We start from the raw sequence: 25407 nt of genomic DNA, 5'->3' as shown, positions 1-25407 counted from the left end.
TTCCAAGGTCTTACTGTACAGAGCAGATAGATATCTTCAGAAGAGACAGAAAGAAGACACAAAATGTATTATCAGTAAAATCCAGGGGTTAGTATATACAAATCGACCCTATTCCTCTAGCATATCAGTTTGAAGTGTATTTCAAACCCTTTACTTCCAGCACCACTCCAAAGACTGCCACGGATAGCAGTCAATACATATCTGCTCACTTTTATTAGTATTATTATCATCATCATGTATTGAGAGGTCTGAGGGGGAGCCCTAACAGACTGCTTTGAAGTTCGGCTGCAATTTACTCTAACATTTCAGAATAAGTCCAAGTAGAACAGCATCTGGTAAATGGTCTTCTCTGTGTTATATGAAGTCAAATGAAAACCAGCCGTAGCCTATCCCCTACTCCATGTTCAATGGCTAAGAGTTATTAGAAACCCTTCGCGGGTTTGCCTCTTACCGCAATATTCATTACAATCACGGAGCTGTTGGGCAATGAGGCATGGCATGTGATGCTCTACGTAATATTTTAAACGGCGTGGCAAGTTGTTTTGTGATTCTTTTTCAAGGAGAAAAGGTGAAATTATGCCGAGGAAATGGTCCACTTTTTGAAGAAAAATCTAATTGACCCAAGGCAATATTTTTACTACATATACAAAATAACAAACAGATGCGGGCTCATTTTGACTGGCTTCCAGATGCGGTGACCCGTAAGGTTAACGCTGACCGTGGGCACGCTGACTGTCCTAGGGAACAGACTCGAGAGATGCCAATCCAGTGGGTTCTGGTTTTCTTTATCTTTTTATTCTAACTTGGAAAATAATGAACTTTTAAAACCAAATTCCTGATTTGGCTACACTCTCCATGTTTCCCAGAGTCTGATTATATCCCTCTACTCACACTGAATGTGATTATATCCTCTATTCCTGTACTATTTGAAACTGTTTAACCCTGTGTTTGGCATCAAAAGGTTATAGCGCAGGAATTTCACAAAACCAATTCTTTCTGGAAGTTTTTGAGAAAAGTTTAAAGGGAAGTATATTTTTCATATCATCTCTGAACCATGAAGTTAAAATATTTTTTATTTGCTAGAATCTATGAGGGAATGTTTTCTGTATTTTATTTTTTTCAAACAGACACACAAAAATGCTTACAAGCACAAATGAGAACTTAGAGTCTATCTGCTATATGAGACGCACTAAAAATCTGGAGAGCGAGCCACCCAAATAATGAATTTTAAAGATTTATTTTACTGTTTTATTTTCTGTGTATGTGTGTGGGTCTGGGTGTGTACTTATAGGTACCACATTAGTGCAGGTGCCTGTTGAGGTCTGAAGATTCCCTGCAACAGGAGTTAAAGACAGTTTTGAACTGCCTGGTGTGGGTACTGGGGACCAAACATGGGTCCTCTACAAGGGCAGCAAGTGTTCTTAACCATATGAGTCACCTCTCCACTCTCCAAATAATGATTTTGGAACAATATTTACCACTGGCAAATACAATGAAAGAAGAAGACAGGCTGGGTAGAGGGTTTGCTTCTCTAGGTAACACACAAGGTGGAAAGATTGACAATATCTTGAAGCTGATCTCAAAAATCATGTATGCCCCACTAGGGAGTTTTGAGAGGGTTTGCATGGGGCCCTGACCTGCCAGAAGTGTTAACATCATGTGTATTGTGTTATGTGTCAGAACAGGGATTCTGAGATGTTGTTCTGTAGGAGTGTATCAAACACCTCTTGCTTTATTTGGAAAGTATCTATTTTTAAAAAGCAATATGTAGTTATATACCTTCCTCTTTTAGGTTTGACAGGGCTTCACTCAGTAGTTGAATTTCTTATGCAAACCTCTGCTTTGAATCTGCTTTAGGAACACAGGATTCACCATTCCATCTCAGCCTAAGTTTCCAAGCAGGTATTTCTTTCCATTTATCTGGGCTGTGATTTACCCAAAGCTTGTATTTTCTCACACAGTTTTCATGGGGGGGGGGGGCGGAGGTGTTCTCACTTAAGGATTATCATCTCTTCTTGGAGATTCCCAAATATTTGAAGAAAACTACTTCATACCCAGCAACCCCTCCCATCATCCAACACATAGTACTTTCCTCTAGTGCCTCTAAGTGACATGGCGTTGAGACTTCACCAGCTGCTTGCTCTTTTTGCCATTCCTTTGCTTCTTTCTAAATGTGCTTGGTGACACAGAGTCATGGGTCCGTAACTTTCATATTTCTATATAATATGCCATCATTGGCCATATTAGCATCGTATTAAGTGTGTGGCACATTGTTTACACATTGTCTTTTGTCAATCATTGTCATTTGTGAGGCTGTGGAGTCCTCTTTTTTCCACCCTAAACTGATGAGTCACGTTTAAATACAAATGCTTCCTCTTTACTCATTAAATTTCATCCTACAGTCGTCAATCATTACAATTTGTCAAATCATTTTTTTCATCCATACATCTTTAGAACATGTCAGCAAGATGTATTAGTATCACAACTTCCATGCCCATAGTCAAGTCCTTCCTCTGTGGCTTACGGTATTTCTAAAATCCTGTAGCACATCACACACTCGGACTACCTGCGTGTGATTTCTGAAGAATAGGATTACTGGAGAGTCAAGTTTCTAAGGAAAAAAAGAAACCCATTTCTGCATCCTGTCTTTTATTCTGACCCACAAAGTGATGCTGCAGGCATCCTAGGACGGCCAGCAGGACCCGGCCCCCTGAGCTTGAGGGATTTTTGTGCCTATCCTCAAAACTCCAGGGCTTCAAGAGCCCAATTTTCTTATTAAGCATTTTATCCTATACAAAAGTGCCACAGTGTGTTCAGAGATGTTAACCTCTTCAAAGAGGTTATTTTATCTGACAGTACCTTTGAAAGCTACCTGTAGTTGCCTGAAGCAGGTGCTGTCTAAATGCAGATTCACAATGCAGCGTTCCTATAGGAATCAAGTCAGAGTTCTGAAAATGTAGCCTTTTATGCAGAAGGTCTTCAAACACAGATGGTTGTCTAAGCAAGATTCACTATGGTTCAGCTAAAGGAAAATATGTCTTACTTTCGCACAAACCTCAATTTGTGATGATATCTAACCATGATAGAATATTTTTTTTCCTGGTTACAACTGAGATATGAAAACCCAAAGCAGCAATATCTTTATGACAGCACTGTTGTCAAGCTCAGCAATAATTTCTGCATTGCAAATTCAATAGTCAACTCTCAGCCCTTCTCATACTTGACCTCAGTTAGTTATGCCCTTCTAAGATCTCAACTGCCTTGTCTCTTATTACCTGGGGTGACTTTCCCAAACTGAGCTTGCTAATCTTATTGTTGATCTTTGTCTTTATACAGAACAGTTCAGCTTCATGACATGTCTGTTTCAGCAGCAATCACCTGAGCAGTGTAGCGCAGAGGTGTATGACATGCTCATCCCCACATCCTTCTCTTAACCAGATGAAGCTCAGCGGGGTCTAATGTTTCATTGATTGGATTTTAGAGAGGTGATGGGAATCCTTTTTAGCTGATCATTGCAGAAACTTTATTTTTTTCCTTTGTAACTGAAGGGCCTCTATGATAACCCAAAATGTAATGATTTTTAGTACAGACTTAGAAGCTCACAAAATGAGGCGACTTTGCCATCCTATTGTATTGTAGCCTGTCTGGAACTTGAGAAAGTGTCTGGTTGTGTATGCCTGTGACAGTTTGGTCTCCTATCCCTTTTTACATTTAAATGTAAAGATTTTTTTTCTTTCTTTCTCTTTGCCTATTTTGACATTGAAGAGTATGTAGCAGGCAGATTTGGCCAGGATGACTCCCCTGGATATGCCATCTTCAATCTTGATGATAATTATGGACAGAACTTCAGCCTCTCCATGTTTGTGAGAACACGTCAACCATCTGGCTTTCTTCTAGCTTTGGGAAACAGTTCTTACCAGTATGTGAGTGTCTGGCTAGAACATGGCAGCCTAGTACTGCAGACTCCAGGCCTTCCCAAGTTAGTACTGACATTTTTTCTTAGTGACGGAAATGCCCACTTAATATCCTTGAAAATCAAACCAAATGAAATTGAACTGTATCAGTCTTCACAAAACCTAGGATTCATTTCTGTTCCTGTGTGGACAATTCAAAAAGGAGACGTCATTTTCATTGGTGGCCTACCTGACAGGGAAAAGACTGAAGTATATGGTGGCTTCTTCAAAGGCTGCATTCAAGATATAAGATTAAACAACCAAAACCTGGAATTCTTCCCCAATTCAACAAACAACGGATATCGTGATCCAGTTCTTGTCAATGTAACTCAAGGCTGTCCTGGAGACAATAACTGTAAGGTAGGGTCATTCATATTGGCTATATACATAGTGCATACTAAAATTATATTTATTAAATAATTTATTGTAACCATTCTGCTTTTGTTCTTGGTTTATGAGACAGAAAACTCACTATGTACTTCAGGAAGGACTTGAGGTCACAGCTTTCCTTCTTCAAATTCCCAAATGTAGGTGGGGATTTCAGGGAGATGGCCACACTTCACGGTACCATTTTATATGTGAATAAAATGCTGATCACACACCAGTCATGGAATATTTTTCATTTACATATCTCCAGGATGATTGGTAGAATTACAACAAACCATTAAATTGTGACATTGATCTTTATTGACATCATGAATATGTTATAGCCAACACAACTCCAGCCACATGCTTCTCCCTCTCCCCAAACGATCAACTTCCCTGAGAATAATAGTATTTTAAGCTACAAATTCTTAATGGTATTCTATAGGCTTAGCTAAACCAATTCTTTTTAGAAGACCCCACTAAATTTAATGACACTGCCCAGCTTCTTCCATTAATTAATAACAAAGTCTCAGTTGCCCCTTGGCAGCTGGTTTTAAAATCCTTTGATATATAATTTCTCAGAGCCAGTGCTTTCCTTCAAACATTTTTCATGTCTTCTAAATAATTTTACGTATGTGAGATGTTTAGCTTTTCATGACCTTTTGGAGGAAAAGAAGGAACCACACTGACATAACTCGAGCATCCATGAACCCCAAAATTACAATGTACAAGATTCAATTTTAAATATACATGAATGAACCCCCATAATGCTCTTATAGTAATACTTTTCTCATAATTGAAATGATTTCATATGAATTAATCAGCTTGGTTATATTGAAAGACTTCTATATGAAATAAACATTGTTATCTCATTTATATTTACAGATGAAGAAATTAAGGTTTATAAAATTATGTAATATTCTGGGGGATCGCTCAGTGGTAGAGTACATGCTTAGCAAGACTAAGGACTGTGTTCTATCTCTAGAAGTGTAAAGAAAGACAGGAGGGTAAGCAATTAAGCAAAGCCATTAAATGAAAGATCCTGGATAAACGCAGGGCAGGAGGTAAACAATTACTTTAAACATGTTTGTGTTTTGACTCCTCTCTGAGTGGCTTTGAGAAGGGAGATAAGACTGTTGCAGATGCAGAGGCAAGACTAATGGGGAGGGAGATGTTAACGGGGACTTACAGGATTGAGGACCAGTTCTCACTACTTCACCTGGTTATACAATCTTGGGCAACTAGAGGCATCCAGGTATAATAATCTTCATAAGCAGTGATAATAAGTGTGTGCAAAGGGCCTAGTAACTCATAAGTTAAGGAGAACATCATTATATTTCAATAATCCTCCTTGTGCCACAGATCGGTTTATTATCTCTTCTCTGTCATTCTGTTGTTTTATCTTTTACCTCTCCCCCACCTCTGTCTATTGCTCTTTCCTCTGCTCTTTTAGTAAGCAATTGGAAATGGTAGTTGTGGGCTTTATTCAACGTTATTAACAATGTGCAAAACGTCTAAAATGCAAAGCCGTAGGGGCATTGGCATTTTAAAGTAACTGATGATCTCACCTTTAACATTTCCATATTTCATTGCCATTGCTTTTTATCCCTTTGATTTTCTTTTTTTCTCAGTCCAACCCCTGTCATAATGGAGGTGTCTGCTATTCCCTGTGGGATGACTTCTCCTGTTCCTGCCCTACACACACGGCGGGGAAAGCCTGCGAGGAAGTTCAGTGGTGTCAACTCAGCCCATGTCCCCCCGGTGCACAGTGCCAGCTGGTTCCTCAAGGGTTTGAATGTAGGTAGCATTCACAGCTGTCGTCCATCCAATTTACTTGGTACCTTTCAATTGTCCAAGCCAGAGACAGTGAAAAAAAGAATTCAGGTTTAGACAACTTAGAGAAACATGTGTGAGAAGTTTACAAAGCCAGGAGTGACCAATATCATGACCAGGATGATCTCTGTGATTTTTGCTGGCCCTAGTTTCTGAGAGAGAAAAATGGACCATTGCAGCAACAAACCCAGCTCTTTGATTATTTCAATCTAATTTGTGAAGAACTAAGCTTTCTCGATACGGGGAATACGCAGCAAATCCATGCATCTGCCACACTGTGGTTCCTTGATTATGCACATGGCCATCAAAACCTAAAGCTTCCTCACATCTAAACAGGGAGAACAAGGCCTACCCCGCGTATTTCTTGGTGTATGCCTTATGTGTATGGTGCATTAGGTACAGGCTCACTGCTTATAGTAACTGGTCCCCCCCCCCCTTCTGACTGGTTTTCCAATCTAAAGATCACAGTCATGACTTTGAACTAAGTACTATGGTTTATGCATTGCCTTCTCCCTTAGGTCAAATAATTTACAGTCCAGATATAGACAATGCTCTGTGTTCAAATGAAATTTAAATCCCTTCTTGTTGTTCAAAAATTGTGCTTTTAAAGATATGCTCTAAAGTCTTAAGGTCTCCCACAGCAACAGAAAAGTGCATTGGGAAGACAGAACTTAGTAAAGAAGTCTGAATAAGGCTCATAGTTTACCCTGAGTTTGCTTGATCTCCTGGTCATATGCAATAAGTGTTCAAATAAGATTTGAAATTTGAAAACTCTCTCTAGTTAGAAGCATTATTTATTGAAGCAAAGCTCCCCAAAGAAAAGGCGAGATCTAAAAGTGTACCGAGCATTTTCCCTAGATCACAAGAGGTGGTTTCACCTTCTCCAGCAGACTTGCTAAATAGATTTACAAAATGTGATAGACAGCAAAGAGATAATGAGATTGGTTGTTTAAACATTTGTTTAAAAATGCATGATGTACTGGCACCAAAGCTACAGAGAAACCCTGTCTCGAAAAACCAAAAAAAAAAAAAAATGCATGATGTTTGTTTATGTTCCTTCCCTCCCAAATTCCTTTCCCAAATCTGGTAAGAAAAATAATAAAATAAATTAATAGAGAAATTAAATGAGATATCTTTTAAATCTACCCAAACCCTATATTCAAATTACAACACTTGAATTATTTCCTTTTTTCTTGTGATGCGATATTTTGATCATTGTCGCACTTTCCAGAGTAAAAGGTGATGTAACTCCCGAGCTCATTCACTTACTAGAGCTCAGTGGGCACTTTCTGAAGGCCAGGCACCAGGCTGAGGGAATGCCTGAGTAAGCACTTGTAGAGCAAGGACACCTGGTTCCCTGCAGCTTCTGCACTAGAGCAGAGTTAAGAAACAAATAAAACCCAGTTTCAAACAGCAACAGGAGTTATGAAGTAAATCAGGAATAGACTAGAAGGATGAGACAAGGAAGACCTATTTTAACTTGGGCAGCGGGGGAAGGTGAAATTCCAGCAGACCACAACACTGAGGAGGTACTGAGCATGGGGCAGTTGGAGAAAGAAGACTCCAGGTTTAAATTACAGAGAGTATGAAAGGCCTGGGTTGGGACAAGCTCCTTCATTTTGTGACTGTGTCATGTGAACTAGGAAGAGAATGTTATGAACTACAAGTAGTTAAACAAGGGTCAGATCCCACAGGCTTGGAGGGTGGTGTTTAGAACTTCAGTCCTGAACTAAGAAGCGGTGTTTAGAGTCCTCTGCAGCTACCACAGATGTAGGGAAACTAAGAAGCCATCTTTTGTAGGACCAATGATGCTGGCTGGTGGAGAGCATGGCAAGAAAGGTCCCAAATGTGTTTTCAGGTCACTGCTACTGAAAAGGGAGAACAGAAAATTGATCACTGGACTGAAACGGCAGAAGTCATTGGGACCTTGCCAAGAGCAATTTCAGTGAAGTGACAGGGACAAGAGTAGAGAAAACGGGAGATGAGAAAGTTGGAAGGTGTATACAAAGTACTAAGTTTTTATGGTAACAGGAACGAAGAGATAAGAGGGCGGTCAGGGTAGCGGCGCTATGGGTCCTGTGGGTCCCTGCTTTAAATTTTCAGCAATCATAACAGATTTTACTTTCATGGGAGAAAATGGCAAAAAGGGAAGGGAAATGTTAGTGCAGGGGTAAAATTTTGGGTGCACACAGAAAAATGACTAAAAATAGCAAAAATGAACGGTACCCTGAATGGGACTTGAAAGCCTGATCTCTGAAAGGAATATGGACAGAGTGTCCATTGTAATGCTGAAAAGAGGGCTGGCCCAGACATGATTAATTAGGCTGACAGGATTGGTAGAAAGCTGAAGCACTTCTGTGTCTTCTTTTGCCTCATAGGGCCAGATATTTTAAGAGCTAGAACAAACTGTGAATTAATCATGCTGTAGCAACTCAAATAGAGAAATGCAGTAAGATTTTCAAAAGTGCTGTCTTCGGTGTAATACATGAATACAAAGTGCTATTGTTTCCCCAACCACATGAAGTTACTTGGCTATAGGTAGCAAGTTGATATCTGGCCATGTAATTGAAGGGTTTTTTGTTTTGTTTTGTTTTGTTTGGGTTTTTTTTCAGCATAACTCAACCCATCATTGTGAATGTTTCTGCTAACTGCATGTGGGTGAACTTAATCAGAAGTCAGGGTCTATTGTTAACTAACTAGTGTGTCACCAAAACTAAATTTATGATGTCTGTGTATTTACAGGAAAATGAAACAATAATTGACGTTCCAGAAGATTTTAAATAAAAAAAAATGGTACGAGTTGAGTTTTCGTATTCTCATTGGCAGGTTTGACACCCTAGCTTTATGCTTTAATGACCAAACTACTCACCTTCAGTGAATCTGCAGTTCTTCTCTTGTAGAGCAATGACAGAAAACATCGATAACGGGCACAATTAGATAGCAACGAGCACAACACCTAATGTGTCAGTCATACAGACATGCGCGATGTGAGGAGAAATACAAAGAATGAAGGTAACCGTTTCTCCTCTTCCCGCTCTAGGTATTGCAAATGCTGTTTTCAGTGGCTTGAGACGAGAAATACTGTTCCGAAGCAATGGGAACATTTCCAGAGAACTCACCAACATCACATTTGGCTTCAGAACACGTGATACAAATGCAATGATATTGCATGCGGAAAAAGAGCCCGAGTTTCTTAATATTAGCATTCAAGACTGCAGATTATTATTTCAGTTGCAGAGTGGCAACAGTTTTCATCTGCTCCGTCTGCTGAGTGTGCAGGTGGTGAATGACGGCAGATGGCACCAAGTGACGTTTTCCATGATCGACCCCCTGGCCCAGACCTCCCGATGGCAAATGGAGGTGGACAACCAAACACCTCCTGTCACCAGTGCAATTGCTACCGGAAGCCTGAACTTTTTGATGCACAGTACAGACATCTATGTGGGTGACCAAGCTATTGACAATACGGAAGGCCTGCAGGGCTGTCTGAGCACAATAGACATTGGAGGCATATATCTCTCTTACTTTGAAAATCTTCACGGCTTCATTAATAAGCCCCAGGAAGAGCAGTTTCTCAAAGTCTCTACAAACGTGGTCCTGACCGGCTGCTTGCCATTAAGTGCCTGCCACTCCAGCCCCTGTTTGCATGGAGGAAACTGCGAAGACAGCTACAGCTCCTATCGGTGCTCCTGTCTCTTGGGATGGTCAGGGACACACTGTGAAAACAACATCGATGAATGCTTTTCTAATCCCTGTATCCATGGCAACTGCTCTGATGGAGCTGCAGCCTACCACTGCAGGTGTGAGCCTGGCTACACTGGTGTGAACTGTGAGGTGGACCTGGACAATTGCGAGAGTCATCAGTGTGCAAACGGGGCCACGTGTGTCAGCGGAACCCATGGCTATTCTTGTCTCTGTCTTGGAAATTTTACGGGCAGGTTTTGCAGGTGAGCACAAAGTCTATGCGGAGCTCAGTGTTTTGGGAGCTCTGCTCTGAATTTTCCTTGTCAGGCCAGAAATATCTCCCCTTTAAATGTCCACACGTGCTAAACAAGGCTGGCTTTGAGCACCTCTGTCACAATTGATCATGTAAAAATGTGATTATATTGTGAAATATTCCACAACTATGAATAGCAGCTTTTTAACCAGATAGTAAACACAATGTTTATGTTGTATAACTTAAGATTTATAATACAGCTCAGTAAAGGAAATTTAGGGCATACACTAACACGTAGTCAGATGTTCTGTGGCCTTTCCACTAATGCCTAGCATGCTGCTGAGAGCATATTCATTCAAGTCACCCATTTAAAAAGTCCCCCCCCCTTTTTCTCAAATTGCAATAGTAGTTGATTGTTCTCGTGATCACTTCAATTTTATGCTATGCAGAAATTTAAAAAAATAAGTTTTTCCTTCTAAGTCACATTGCTTTGGTGTTATTATTAGTATACAATTTACACTGCCTTCCATTTGTCAAATAATTGAGTCATTGTAGGGAGGTGAGAGAGTTGTTATTAACCAATAATATATTCCAGGAGTTGGGCAAGATTAGCTGGAGTGGAGCAGCCTGTAGACATCACTTGAATTCAGAGGCAGACTCTCTTGGCAGACATTACAGGCAGCCATGCCTATAAAAAGTTGTGTTATCTTCACAACACCTATTATTGTTCAGCACTCTTGATGGCAAGGACCAGTGAGAAGTGCTAAGTGCTTGGGTTATTCAATAGGTGCTGTTTTCTGTGAGTCAACAGATTCATTTGCCAATAAATAGCAGACCTGGTTAAAAGCAAGAGAAATTTGAGATCAAAATTAGGAGTCTTACACAGTGACCATGGATAAGAAAACATGTATGCCCTCCTAACAAGTTCTCTGATTTTTTTTCTTGTCTGATTCATCAAAGTCAAGTGTAAAGAATAAAGTTCTCAAGAGTCCCTTCTGATGAACTCTTCAGAAGCTGTTTATTAAGCTAAGGTGTGTATAAAACTGGAGGTTTGCATTGCTAATGACCTCTGTTAGAGCTATTGACATCCTTGACACTTTTGAAACGTCCTTATGATATTCTCTTTTTGAAGTAGAATTAATTAGCTCTTTTGAAAAGACACGCCCTTATATCATTTTGCAGCTGGTTTCTCTGTGTTAGCTGTAGTACATGGCAGAACAAAAGTGAAGTTTTCTTTCCAGTTACTTCCCAGATAATTATTCTCTATCTCTCTCTCTCTCACACACACACACACGCGCGCGCGCACATACATGCACAGACACACATGCACACACACAAACACATATGCACACACATGCATATACACACACATCCACACACGCATGCACACATACACACTCATGCGTACACACACAAAACACACACTCACAAGGCCAAAGGACCTGAGCAACATTCCTAAAATCTGTTTAAAAATCAGCTTTCAAGCCTAAATAAGGATTTTTTTTTGTCTAGCAGTGTCTTCTTAGCTTTTAACAAGCTGTTCTTCCTTTTATGCGGATTCTTCAGCCCATTCAGCCTTGCTGCCGTACAGGGACTCGCACGCTGAACTCACATGCAGTTACACTGAATACTATACACAAACCTCCTGGACAGCACTTGGCTTGCACTATGCAAAGCTATGAATTATGAGGGCGGGAGCAGGCAAGTCTTGGCAGGGCAACTGTAGTTCAGCTCTGAACGCCAGCAGAGACATCGCATGAGTGCCTGAGCACCGGCGTATTCTCGTTGCTTCCCTGGCCTTTGTAGAGATGCAATTTTCCTGTGGCCTCCGTTGATTTATTAGAAAAGCAGCTGCAGATCTAGCTATGTGAGCTAGCCCTAAATTTACTGCCACCCCAGGCCATAGATCTTATCTCCTGCAGGAATGGCTGGTGGAGAACCGAAGATGGATGGCCATGTTGGTTGCAGAAGCCTCCAGCAGGGGCTTTTTTGCTGGAGAACCTGGTGTTTGTACAAGGCAGCCGCATGAGTGAGCATTTATTGTTCCTCCAGCCTTGGGACTTAATTAGCCTAACACTGACTACATATATGAACTTTCCAAAAACATGTTTTTCTTGAATGAAATGAATGAGATGAACAGCTGTGGCCATTCCTTTTATCTCTCTAGACAGAGCCGATTACCCTCAGCAGTCTGTGGGAACGAGGAGACAAATCTCAGTTGCTACAATGGAGGCAACTGCACTCAGGTCCAGGAGGACTGGAAATGTGTGTGCCGGCCAGGTTTCACTGGAGAGGGGTGAGTCACACTAGAACTTCATGGGCAGGAGTTCTGGGCTAAGGAACAGTGGGATTGCGCAGAGTTCATTTGCTCTTTCAATTTTTCATTTCAGTTCCCACAGGAAAATCTTTGTTGAAATATAGGTCCAGACAGAAATTAAGCAACAGAAAAGAAGAAAAATGACAGTGTAGGTCAAAGTATAGAATATTTTACCAGCCGAGACTTCAAATAGGAAAATATGATTTTTTAATATATATAATGTTTTATTATTCTTTCCTATAAGTACCTTCTGGATTCCTGGAGTCCTCCCCTCCCCTGACTAACTCTAACATATGATTCCAAAATATGGTTACTTTTAAGGTAAAATAAAACACACCTAAAAGATGCCTCCTATGATAAACTACACTCTAAAGTGTATGTACCCCTTCCAGGGAACTATTCCTTCCACAGAGAATCCTTCAACTCTTCACTTAGGGTCCACCATTGCAATCGGACTGTGACCAGCTTGGATGCAAGCCAAGTTGTGTATGCATTTGACTGGTTGGAGTGTGGGCAAGGGGAAGAAAGAACATTCTCCCTGCTTTGATTAGATCTCCAAAGAGGCAGGGGTGGTGGTAGCACACACCTTTAATCCCAGCACTCAGGAGGCAGAGACAGGCAGATCTCTGTGAGTTCAAGGCCAGCCTGGTCTACAAGAGCTAGTTCCAGATAGGGCTGTTACACAGAGAAACCCTGTCCCAAAAGACAAACAACAACACCAAAACAAAAACTAAACAACAACAAAAGATCTCCGAAGAGATATCCATCCCTCAGACAGATACAAACCAGGAGTCTATGGGCACAGGTATTATGTACGCAGATAAAACATAGCCCCTAGTTTTTAAAACTAATCCATTTACCTTACAATATTATCCCCACTTCTTTGAGCTCTGTAAGCAAGGTTTAATTGTTTTCATTGTGTGTGTGTGTGTGTGTGTGTGTGTGTGTGTGTGTGTGTGAGTGACATTGATTGATGCTGAAATAAATGTACACAACAATGAAGTTGAGCTGCCATGCGAGCGTGGACTTCTCTTGGGAACGCTGCCATGATTTCTTGAGTAAGTGTTTGCTGAGCACAATTTAAACAAAATATAAAATGTGCTCCTGCATCTTCTGTAGACTAGAATAAGATACAACCAAGATCCATATATGTGTGTGTGAAAGGAAGTAGAGAAGTCACGTCCTTTTTCCATTCTGTAGCGCTATGACGTCAGCTATTAAGTCAGCATTCGGTTGACTTCTGCTTCCACATCTTCAGCATATTATAAACATATCTTTGTCCCAAATGTAGATAAGTCTTTGCTATATTTAAATGCTGGTTGCTTCCTGGCTTAATATTAGCCCCACTAACAACACCATGAGTAGGGTTCATCCAATACCTTGAATTTGTTGCTCTTAATATTTCTATCTCTTCTGATACCTATCAATTTTCAAATTCATACTTGTCATTTAAATGATTAAGATGGGGAAAGGGTCGCTAATTTTCGTTCCTTTCCTGGGAGGACTTTCATCGAACTAAGCCTTACTAATGAAAAATGGTTTCAAACAGTGAATGTGTGTTTAATATATTCTGATCCCCCAACCCATTGAGCATTATTAGTTAATTCAGGAGCACGGAGTGGCTTTTCTTTGACTTTCCACATATTAGTTATCATCTTCTTTGTTTGTTTTGTTTTATTTTTCCTTTGGGGATGGGGTCTCATTTTAGCTCTGGTTTGTCTAGAACTTGCTACATAGAGCAGGCTCATCTTAAACTTGCTGTCATCCTTCTGCCTGTCTTCCCCCATTGTTGGGATTTGGGGGGTGAGGCACTACATTCAGTATATTATTTTCTAATAATAGCTTCACTGGCATTTGTCATTCATATGAAAGCATCAACTCTTTTGCTCAAAACAGAAATAAGTAAGGAAATGAAAGAGTGGTAGAAAGAACTGGGAACGTTCAGATGGGTCCCCCAGGGCCTAGGGCAGCAAGACTTCCACACAGCCGAGGACACGAAGAAGCTATCCGCCTGCTTAAGCCTCCAGCTTCACAGTGTCATTTCATCGGGTCCAGATGATGGATGGTGTGAGCACTGGCCACCCAGGACACAGCGTGCTTGGCAAGCTCCTGAGAGTTGTCAAGTCTGGCTGGGATCTAATCAGAGAAGCCTCTTCCAGCCCAGAAGCCAGGACCATAAAAGGCAAATAGGGTCTCGGCTATGCTCGGTATCCTGCTGGAGTAAGGAGCTGTTTTCCTTGGAATGAATTGCCTTTTCCCTCACACCAGGGATCTCACAGCTCCTCCACCTCAGCCCTTGCCTTCAAGCCTGGTGAGAAGTCTGGGGCACACATGGAAGCTCTGCTTTGGGGGAAGTGGAGATTAAAAACAGTTTACATCATAAGGTGTTCCGCAGAGATCCTGGGGCTACGATTTCACTAGTTTCCTAAAGTAATACAAATGCCATCACCACCGCTCTACCCCCAGGCCTTAGCAGAGCTTTTGGCACAGGACAGGCAGAACTACTGAATCAGTCCATGGATGTCCAGAGAAAGGACTTGTTCACTATATATAATAATATTCCAAAAGCCTAGAAGAGCTGATTTGAAAGCGTCAGTTGAAGGATGTGCTGTTTGAATTATTGAACCTAATTTGAACATTACAACAATGCATACCAAGTATCCGATACCACACACACACACACACACAATTTACCCCACAAGTGTGTGTCGTTTTTGCGTTCGTGTGTCAGTTTAGAAAAAAATCAAAAACAAAATGTCCTTAGAAAAGGAGGCAGGCAGTGTCCCAGTACTGAATTCCGTGTTACTACTAGAACACAGTTTATTAACAGGTTTCTTACTTTTGCTCAGGTTAAAAAAAAAGTGTCGTTTCAAAAGAAAGTAATTCAGTATCTCCCAGAATTAACCAAGTCTATCCTAAGGCAGAGATAGAACCTTCACCATCAGGGCTCCTTCTGCTCTGTAGATTCCAGGTTGGCAAAATCACCCTGCCAGTGACCTCCTAATAAAATCAACAATTATAAGGTGGCAAACTCAATAGCGCCCTTAAGGGACAAACAGGGCTTCTAAATATTTGCAGGCATTTTATTTAAATTTATTCAATGTGTGCACCCATGTCTGTTCATCTTTGTCCTCAAAATTCATAATATATTAATGGGTTCTTAAGGAATCTTTGAAAGTACCTGGTGTGTGTAGTTGGGTAGAATTGGTGACCACTCCGTCATGCTAGGAAGAGAGACAAACCATTTGCTCCACCTTACAGCTCACTTATTCACCCAGCCCTGGGCTTCTGCTTCTCCATTCATTTTCAAGGTGTGAAGAGGACATAGATGAGTGTGCTTCCGCTCCCTGCCTCCACGGAGGCCTGTGCAGGGACTTGCTCAACAGATTCCAGTGCATCTGTGATGTGGCCTTCGCCGGTGAGCGCTGCGAGCTGGATGTAAGCGGCCTTTCTTTTTATGTGTCCCTCTTACTGTGGCAAAACCTCTTTCAGCTCCTGTCCTACCTCGTTCTGCGCATGAACGACGAGCCAGTCGTAGAGTGGGGTGCTCAGGAAAATTATTAGCGTGTACGCAAGCATCCCCGGGGGTTAAAACACTGACTCACAAGAAATGCGATCTCAGTGTAGATCTCCGGGAAATGAGGGACTAGAACCCATCTTGAGGATGAAACTGCATTTAAGCCTTTTTTTTTTAAGCACACCGCAGGCATTCTAGGTCTTTATAAAATATTTTCCTATTCTACTTTTTAAAATGAAAAGTGTGCTCTTAATATAGCCAGACATATCTCATTATCCAGTGTACTGAGTCCTAAGGCCCTGCCATACTAAACACATCCCTGTTGAATGGCTTTTATTGCAATTAGAAAACCTTCTCTCTACACTCCACTTTTGCGTGTCCCTATTTTCCTGGCTACAGTTTACCTCATTCTAATTTGGTGTGTTCTCCTCCCTCTCATCGGTTATACGTAACATGAAAATTTGAATATATCTATGAACATTTTTATAGTCATGCACGTTTTTATGCAGAGCTATTCTAATGAACTGTGGCCAGTTCTTTTCTACATGAAGAAGAGGGGAGGTTTTTTTCCCCCAATAATGTGGGGGGAAATGGTCACATTATCCTTCACTAACATCGGGTCAGATAGACTTTTCTCTATTTCCTTCTCTTGAAATTTCCCCTTTCCATTACAATTGAAAACTTTCTGTTAGCTGCTGATACATTTGTGGGGGTTTTGACTTTTCCATCATGTTTTCCCTGGTCGATTATTTATGCTAAGCATCTTTGGAGGAGCATCATTCCAAAGGAGATGTTATTAATGCTCGTTGAGGGGGAATTACTTTGACCCAGTGAAGAAACTCATGACACCACTGAAATAGCAGTGGCCCGCAGGATGCCCTTCTGCCAATGTGCCTTGGTTTGAAAGCATTTGGGGGACTTTTCCGCTTGATACTATCAGTGTTCACTGAGTCATGTCATGATCGCTTTAAGGAAGTCCTTTGGCTGTGAAAATACCAAGGTGAATCTTAATGCACCGGAAAATAACAAGATAATGCCCTCGGAAAGTAAAGAAACTACATTCTTGTTCCATTGTTCACTAGCTATAAGGTAGCAGCCCTCACTCTGCTGCAATCGTCTCAAACTAGTAGAAAAGGTGAAGTCTTTTATCCGTTCTCATCATTTTCCTCATGGCTAAGTCTCTGTGTCCGTAACTCCTGCTTCAGACAGCCTCCTGCAAAGTGAGATTTTGTGACCAGGAAGTTAGGCAAACTTTTCCAAAAAGCATTTGCATTCCTAAGTAGCTGCAATAAGTATTCAATAGATTATAGTCAGAGACCTTATGTAGAATTCACGTTCACTCCCCTACACATATCTTCAACTGTGTGCTTACAGACCATTCGGAATGTGATCTCTTCCTTAGAGAATATAGGTAAGGAGTATTTATCCACAATGTCTTTCTCTGTACAGTTCTAATGCTTCCATTGTCATTGTGATTGTCAATTGTTCTATTTTCTAACTGTCTTATTATTTGATAGCTTTTTACTAAATTCTCTCTATTATCCTTATTTCTCTGTAGTTCACTAAGTTTTTGTGACTTATGATTTCACACATTTTCACAGAAAAAATAAAGTCTTCTTCTGCATGTGATTTGTGATTTCTGGTAGCACATGTCTTTGTTGGCTTGGACTGTGGGTTACGTAGCAAGAGATCCACAAGTAGACACACTCACACAGGCACACAGACACACAAGCAGAGACACGCACAGACATATGCACAAACACAGACACAAAGAGACGCTTACACAGAGACACACCAGGAACACATATGAATACTCATCTCTTTATTACTCTTCCGCATACATGTCATTGCAAGTAAACACCATGATCCCAAGGGCTAGGTTCCATGGACTCTCCCTATCAGCAAGGGATTCTAGAACACAGTACAATCTCACTGGTTCTTACAGCTGACTTACATTGTTTCTGACTACACCCTCGCTGGTTCTTACAGTTGACTTACATAAGCTGGTCTTAGTTTTACCTGGTCATAAGGAAGGATGATCTCACCTAAGGAACAAAAAATTCAGACATTTGGTTATTCACATATTCACACATGTTCTTGTGGATCATATTTCCATGACAGATTGTATTTACTTGAATAGAAACTCATTTCATTTTTCTGATGTTTCATCTTTAACATGTGCCCCACTGGATTGTGATGGGCGTTGACCATCTTCCTCCTTTGTGAATGTATAAACGGGTAGTGAACTTAACTACTTCTTTCCAATGAAGAAAAGAGAAGTAGAGAACACAGGAACTTAGAGAAATGCCATATTTTGATTGTAAAGAGAAAAATAAATTCAAGTAGTTTTGGTTCAGAAATCTGGGTCAGGACTGTGAAAAGCCATTTTTAACTACATCATTTTTTTCTCAACTATACTTTTTCAATACTGCATCAATAAAAGTCTTTTCCATTCCAAATTGTTCACTAAATTTTGTTGGAAAATCACTGACATAGAAGTCGTTTTAATACTTCAAAATTAAAGCTCTTCTGGAAGTAGTACTACATATAATTTGAATTTAATAATTCACAGAGGAATTCTGTTTCAACTGTTAATGTCAATTCCAATACATACTGTTTTCTTGCACTTCATAACCTTTCTACCTACTCAATAAATGATTTTGAATATTTATGATACGGTAATCCTGGGTCAATAGTGAGGCAGGAAGTGGTTAGGCAGGACTTCCAGGAGCAGAGAGGACTCTGGGAAGCAGAAAGGCAGAGACACTAACAAGATACAGAGGAAGTGACAGAATGAAAGGTTAAAAGCCACATTTCAAAATGTAGATTATTACAATCAGGTTAATTTCAGTTTTAAGAGCTAGTGGAACAAGCCTAAGGCTGAGCTTTCATAATTAATAATCAGTCTCTGTGTTGATGTTTGGAGATTGGCAATCTACAGATAGTCCTACAAGAAAGCTTGTTACAAACACCACTTCACAGCTCCCAGTGGTTACCATTGGAGTAAGTTTGTTGTATATCAAAGCAGAGAAAAGAAATAATACATAGGGGCATCATTTATAGGAAGATTTCAAATCAGCGTAAGCAAAAGTGAGCCAACATTAGAGCTCTTCAGCAATGTTATAAATTGATTTGCACCAAAGTGAACTCCCACTCTAGAAACCTCCAAATAGACTGTGAGTAACAGTGCCAGGAGTCTTGCCGAGAAAACTGTGCACTGACTGGGAGGAGCTGCATGGACGTGGCGGGTTTATAAGCACTGACCATAAACCAATTCAGCGTAATTAATGTGGCTACACCTCAAAACTCTGTTAAGGTTGTGTGGTGTGTTACTTACAATAGCAGAATGACGGGGTTGAATGAAAACAGAAATTTTTGCTCAACTAAAGCTTGAGGGAATGTATAGATTGCCAGGCCGAATAGCTGACCTAAATCACCTGGCACTTAAGAAAAAATGTAGGATTGAGAAAGATACATGTGTGAATTTCAGATCATTAACACTGGATCATGCAATAGTGAGGAAATGTTTGACAATGCAGAATCTCCTTAAGAATGTATTTTTAGGTGCACTGATTTATTGTGCTGGTTCTTTTCAATCAAAGCCCTTCAGCTCTGTGCCATTTAGACCTCCAAGGCACCTTTACTCAGAGAAAAACCAGTTAAGCTTCATACGCACACAGGAGGTCTGCACTACCTCACAATCTTTCATTTTCAGGCCAGAGTGGTAGAACCAGAACATGCAGCCAGGAAAGGATAGAGCCATTGGGAAAGTTTGTTTGGATGTTCTTTCTCTTTTTCTTTCTTAAATCATTCTGTAAAATAATGCTGTTAGAAAGATATTTTGTTGTAAATTGCAGGAGAGTTCCTGTTGCAAGATTAAGTTAATGCTCATTCAACCTTTATTGAAATACATATCATATTATAAATATATTACAGGATCATTTTATATGGCTCAGTCCACTGTATGATACATGTCTGATATCTGCCAAGATGCTGCTTCTCCAGGGTTTTAAGTTACTATAGTAAAACAATGTATTAAAGCACTTAAAGGGATTTTAGCAACCATAGAATCCAACTCTTCTTTATGTAAAAAAGAAAAAATATAATAATGTAGAGGGAGTGCCTGAATTAAGTTATAAAATATTAAATCTCAGGGCTCAGAGACAGCACAGTAGTTAAAAAAACTTGTTCCACTTTCAGAAGGCAGTTCAGCCCTGTTACTTATATCTGGTGGCTCACAGCTGTAACTACAGCTCCAAGGTGGCCTCCGCCAGCATCTCCACACGTGAGCATGTGCATGTGAGCATACACACACCACACCACACACACATACATACACACACATCTTTAAAACATCAGGTCTCCCAACCTGCCATTCAGTACTCTTTCCTTCCATATACTGACAGGCAGGTTGCAAATGAGGTTCTCCCAGTAGCTTAGAACACTGCATCACCTCTGCAGATGAAACTAATTTTAAAGAATAAAAATAAAGTCCAGTCAACACTGGACTGAAAATATAGTCATTCTAAGGATGTTAAAACATCTTGAAGGCAGATGACATGAAAATATCAATCATTATATTTAAGGTTTTTGGAGGGCAATTTTAAATTATATTTATGTACAGAAAACTTAGCAGTGTATATTTAACCCACTTTTGTTGCAAGTTCTTTGACCTTTGCCTTTTCCAAGTTGGCAATGCAAGCCACAGATTTAGGATCCAGAATGCTGCCTTCCCAGTGGGGGCAGATCTCATCGTATCTGTGGTTATTGGTCCTGATAGCTCCCACCAGTTTAGCTAGAGCACTTCTGTCTTCTGAGTAAACCCGTGGGAAGACAATCATGGTGCATGTCTTACTGCAGACCAGTCACTCCAGCCTGGCCTTTCCCCTGATGATGCAGTAGGGGATGCCCTGTAACACGGGGCAGGCCGGACACCACAGCTCGGTGGGGTCTGCATTGTGGGTGATCACCACCATCTGAGCCTTCTTGTTTTGCACCAAAGGTGGTGACTGTATTGACCTCTGCTCAGAGGACAGGTGGTCTCTTAGTGGGGACAACCCCTTTGCTACCAGTTTTTTTTTTCTCAGCTTGGGCCAGCAGCCTCTGCTTTTTCTTCTCCTTTGTCTCTGGAGTGTAATTGTGGGCAAAATTAAGCGCTAGATAGCTGTTCTAGTCCAGGGTCTGGGTGAACTGATCAACGGCAGGAGGTACTTTGAACAGCTTGTGGAGGATGGCCCTTTGCCAACTGTTGGCTGGTGTAACCGTCATCTGATGGAGTGAGTGGAGTCTCCTTAAGGCTGGATGTCCTGTCCAATACTGAAGTTGTTAGACCTTTTCTCAAACAGAGGAGTCACCAACATTTTGGCCTCTGGATTCTTCATGACAGCAGGCCTAGAGCCACCTTCTTCCCCTGGCCCTTATTTCCTCTTGTCATCTTGTTTGGCTGTAGGAGAAAGCTCATTTTTTTTTAATTTTAAGATCCTATAAAATAAAAAAAAAACATAAAGCTAAATCCAGCTTGATGTTATAAGAGAAAGGTTAAAAGGCACGAGAGATACATTCCTTTAATAACCTGCATCTCATTCCTTTAATAACCATTATTAGATGCATGTTATAATATCCATCCGCAAGGACAATGAGATTTAGAAGGGTGAAGATTCTGGTTTGAGGTCACACAGCAAACAGATATCAGAGCAAGGTTTGGCATCTGGGAATGATTGGAAGTAGGTGCACAGTGTCCTAGTATGCACCATTACCTGTGGTATGGGGTATTGAACCTAAGGCTTCCACACCTGTGAAGCAAGTACTCACACTCTGGGATATATCCTACAGTCTCTTTTCAGTTTTGATTGATTTTGAAAGAGGGTCTCACTAAATTTCCCGGATGGGCCTTGAATTCGGTCTGTAGCTCAGACAAACCTTGAATGTATGAGCCTCCTGCCATTCAGGTTGTGATCCTCCTGACCCTTAAGCATCTGGGATCGTAGACCTAAACTACTAGCCTGGCTTTGCTGCACAACCCCATAGACTGATTTCTAGGTAAGTTACTCCTCTAACCTTGTTTATTTACCATTTATTCATATTAAATAAATGGAGCATAAAACAAGAAAGCATGCTTAGCTGAGAACTTTCACCTTTGGAATTTAGCAAGGCGTAAGCAGGGTTTGGAGAGAGCAGTCTCTGAAAGCATCCCTCTTTCCTCCACTAAAACATGCTGTGGAAATGTAGAAATGGGAGAGATTTGCTGCAATTGGGAATAATCCATATATCGAACTCCCATAAACTGTTTTCAACCTAAGAAAGATTGAATTGATAACTCCAGATTTTTTTCCTCATACTATAATTTTGACGGTGGTTTTCATCTTTATTTTTAATGAACAACTGGAAATACAAAGGGGTTGCATTAATTACTCAAGTTTGTGTAGTTGGGGAGCACTATTCTTGGAGTTGAATCAAGCTTTTCATTTGCATTTCTCATGCTCCAGAAAGAGGTGTGATCTCTGAAGTACGACTCAGGAAGGGACCACAGTGTGGTGAGCATGGGTTTCCTTGATATTGTCAACCAGACTGGGTGGCAATGCTCATTCCTTTTCAGTTCAGCCAAAAAATTTGTTCCTGTAGTTTTAGTTGCCTAATTTCCCAAAGATACAAATAAAAACTATATAGAAGAGAGGGCCGAGCAAAACAAAATAGAAGCGACTTGAGGAATGAACAGACACATCTAATGAGAGAGCCCACCTTTATCCTGGCTGTGCAAACACCAGAGCATACTTAGGAGCTAATTGGTGGGTCAATCAAAGGAAACTTTTGAAGGCCCAGGATCTGAGGAGGTGGGCGTTCATTGATATCCAGCAAGTATAGCAAGAGTATACACAGTAAAAAATAAGCTTGCAGAAGATATTAATTCAAGAGAATGAAGCAGAAAATAAAAATAAATACAACAAGGACTTGGGATAATTTATGAATGACAGAATCATAAATCATTTTTGAGAGGATAGGGTTGTACTTAATTGCAAAAGCTGATGTCAAGGACAATGCCAACTGGCCCACATCCTCAGGCTCTTCCTGCAAACAGAGCCCTGGCCAGTGGCGTAGCAGTCTCAGGCTGTTTGGCAAAGTCTTGTGATCTGAATTTGACCTGCGGAAAGAAACACCCAGAATGACATTCTCTTCAAATTGTAATTTAAAAAAGCACTGTCACTTATCACAGAGTTTTCACTAATTAGTATTCAGGAACAAGTAAATATAGCACTATATATTTGTCCAGAGAAGATAAATAGCCAGCAGGTATATGACAAGATGCTTAGCATCAGTAATCATAAGAAGAGTGTAAATCAATACCACAGGGAGAGATCACCTCAGACACATTAAGATGACTTTTACTAACCAAACAAAAGATGATGATAACTAGCTGGGGTGGAAAGAAACTGGAGCCGTTGTTCAGTGCTACTAAGAAGGTAAAACAGTCCAACAATCACAAAACATTAAACACATAATTATCATTATTTATAAATTAAATTATTAAAGGAATGCTTCCCTACAATTTATCCTTTATCCCACCAACATTTTCCCTCATAATTTGATGCAATTTTTTTCAAGCCCAGTGAGCATACTGAGTATAAACAGTCTGCTCCCAGGTGAAAGACATTCTGCCAGAGCATGGGTAGTCAGTCTCGCGGGGCCTGCATCTTTTAAGAAAACCCACTCTTCTTCCCCAGAGAGCCATCAGTTGCCAGAAGCTCCTCGGCTAGGGATGGGACTTGATAAGCCCCTCCTCAATTGAAGCTGGCATTTGGGTTGGCTTGATCTTGTGCAGGTCCTGTGCTCATAGTCTCAGTCCCTACGAATTCATTCATACGACAGCCCTGTCATGTCTGACCAATACTATTCTGCTGCCTATGTCCACTGCCTCTGGCTCTTACAGTCTTTATGCGCCCTCTTCCTCAGTCACTCCTGTGCCTTAGAGAGATGGTATGATAGAAATGTCCCATTTAGAGCTGAATATTCCCGTTCTTTATTCCCTACGTGTTGGGAGATGTGGGTCTCTCTATAATCAACATCGAAACTGCAAAAGTAAGCTTTGATAAACATTAAAGAATGCACTAAGACATGGATATATGTATAATAACTTGTAGGACAGTTCATTGCTGTGCCCATTTAGCAGAATAAAAGTACTATGTTCTCCCCCAGTGCCTATGACCTAGACAGGTCCAAGTTTGGTACCCAGTTAGCAGTACCTGACATGAGTTCACATGTGAAAGTCAAAAGGCAACTTGCAGGAGACTGTTCTGTCCTTTCATCATGAGGGTCGCCTGAGACTGAACTAGGGTTGCCAGAATTGATATCAAGGACCTGTACCTGTCGGCCATATTGACAACCCTACTTCCCTTATTTACTGCTTTATGAGAACTTCTGGCATTGGAGCTGTCAGTCAAAAGTGGAATTGTGCTTATCCATGCTGGAAACTGCTTGTATGTGACTCTTTAATGCCGTGGTGTTCTACAGCGTAGCACAAATGGCCTTTGCTTATCTTAGTTTTCAGTTTCAAAAAGGGAACATGTCAGGTTTTCGTATTGTATTCTTTGACAGTTTTATACATGTGTCTAGTGAATTTCAGTCATTTTCACATCCCTTCCCCTCACTGACTCTGCTTTTCTCTCACACTAATATCCTTCCACTTCCTAGCAAGTCACCTCCTACTCCCATGTATATTCTTGGTGTGGCAACCTACTGGGTGTATTAGAGTTGGTTGCATGACCAGGGATGGGAGGTTACTTACTGAAGTATGAATAACTTATCAGTTGGCTCTACCACCAAAGAAAATTATACACTGCCCCCAGCAAACATTAACTTCCAGTAGATCCTTGAGGAGTATTGGGGTCTCATAATCTCCTCTTCAATCCATGTTGAAGGGCCCAGTCTGTGCAGGTATTATAGCGGGTAACTACAGTCATACTGAGCTCATGAGTACAATGGCTTTGCCATATCAACCAGATGTCTATCTGCTCCCATCTCCCCCTTCTCTGATTTGAGCATTCGTTTTACCCTTTCTTTGGTGATATCTCCTGTGCCTTAAACAGGAAAAAATCAGTGTCCCCTTGGGCCTCAACATTCCTCCATCACTTCCACCTTTGCACCTTGACAAGCGATGACCTCTGCACAAACCCCCAATTGCTAAGAGAAAGAGAAGCTTCTCTAACGAAGACTGAGTGCAGCCCTGATCTATGGTCACAAATATGAGTATTCATAAGGCAGCTTAACATCAGCATTTAGAAAAACAACGAAAATAGATTCCCCCTAGGACCTACGGTCCCACCAGTCACAGACTCTAGATCAGATTTACAGAACCAATCATGAGTTCCCTCCTTTGGAGCAGGTCTTAAATCCAATCAGAAAGAAGTTGGCTATCCCCATATTAGTCATGGTGCTATTATACCTGAGGGCACATATATTGACTAGAGTTTGGTCTTAGCCAATTTAGCTC

The 25407-nt window shown here is 40.8% G+C and overlaps 1 protein-coding gene across 1 annotated transcript in view; it reads left to right on the top strand.

Moving 5' to 3' along the window:
• Positions 1-25407, top strand: part of Crb1 (crumbs cell polarity complex component 1) — a 179683-nt gene that overhangs the window by 117064 nt on the left and 37212 nt on the right. Inside the window, exons 7-11 of the mRNA XM_075987426.1 lie at positions 3766-4313; positions 5951-6116; positions 9193-10099; positions 12257-12385; positions 15718-15844. Coding sequence (XP_075843541.1) covers positions 3766-4313; positions 5951-6116; positions 9193-10099; positions 12257-12385; positions 15718-15844 — 1877 coding nt within the window. The remainder of the gene's footprint in view (positions 1-3765; positions 4314-5950; positions 6117-9192; positions 10100-12256; positions 12386-15717; positions 15845-25407) is intronic.

This window comes from Microtus pennsylvanicus, chromosome 10 (genome assembly GCF_037038515.1).
Source record: "Microtus pennsylvanicus isolate mMicPen1 chromosome 10, mMicPen1.hap1, whole genome shotgun sequence".
Classification (NCBI taxonomy): Eukaryota; Metazoa; Chordata; class Mammalia; order Rodentia; family Cricetidae; genus Microtus; species Microtus pennsylvanicus.
Note: the sequence above shows the minus strand (reverse complement) of the source record. Positions and strands in the feature narration are given on the sequence as shown.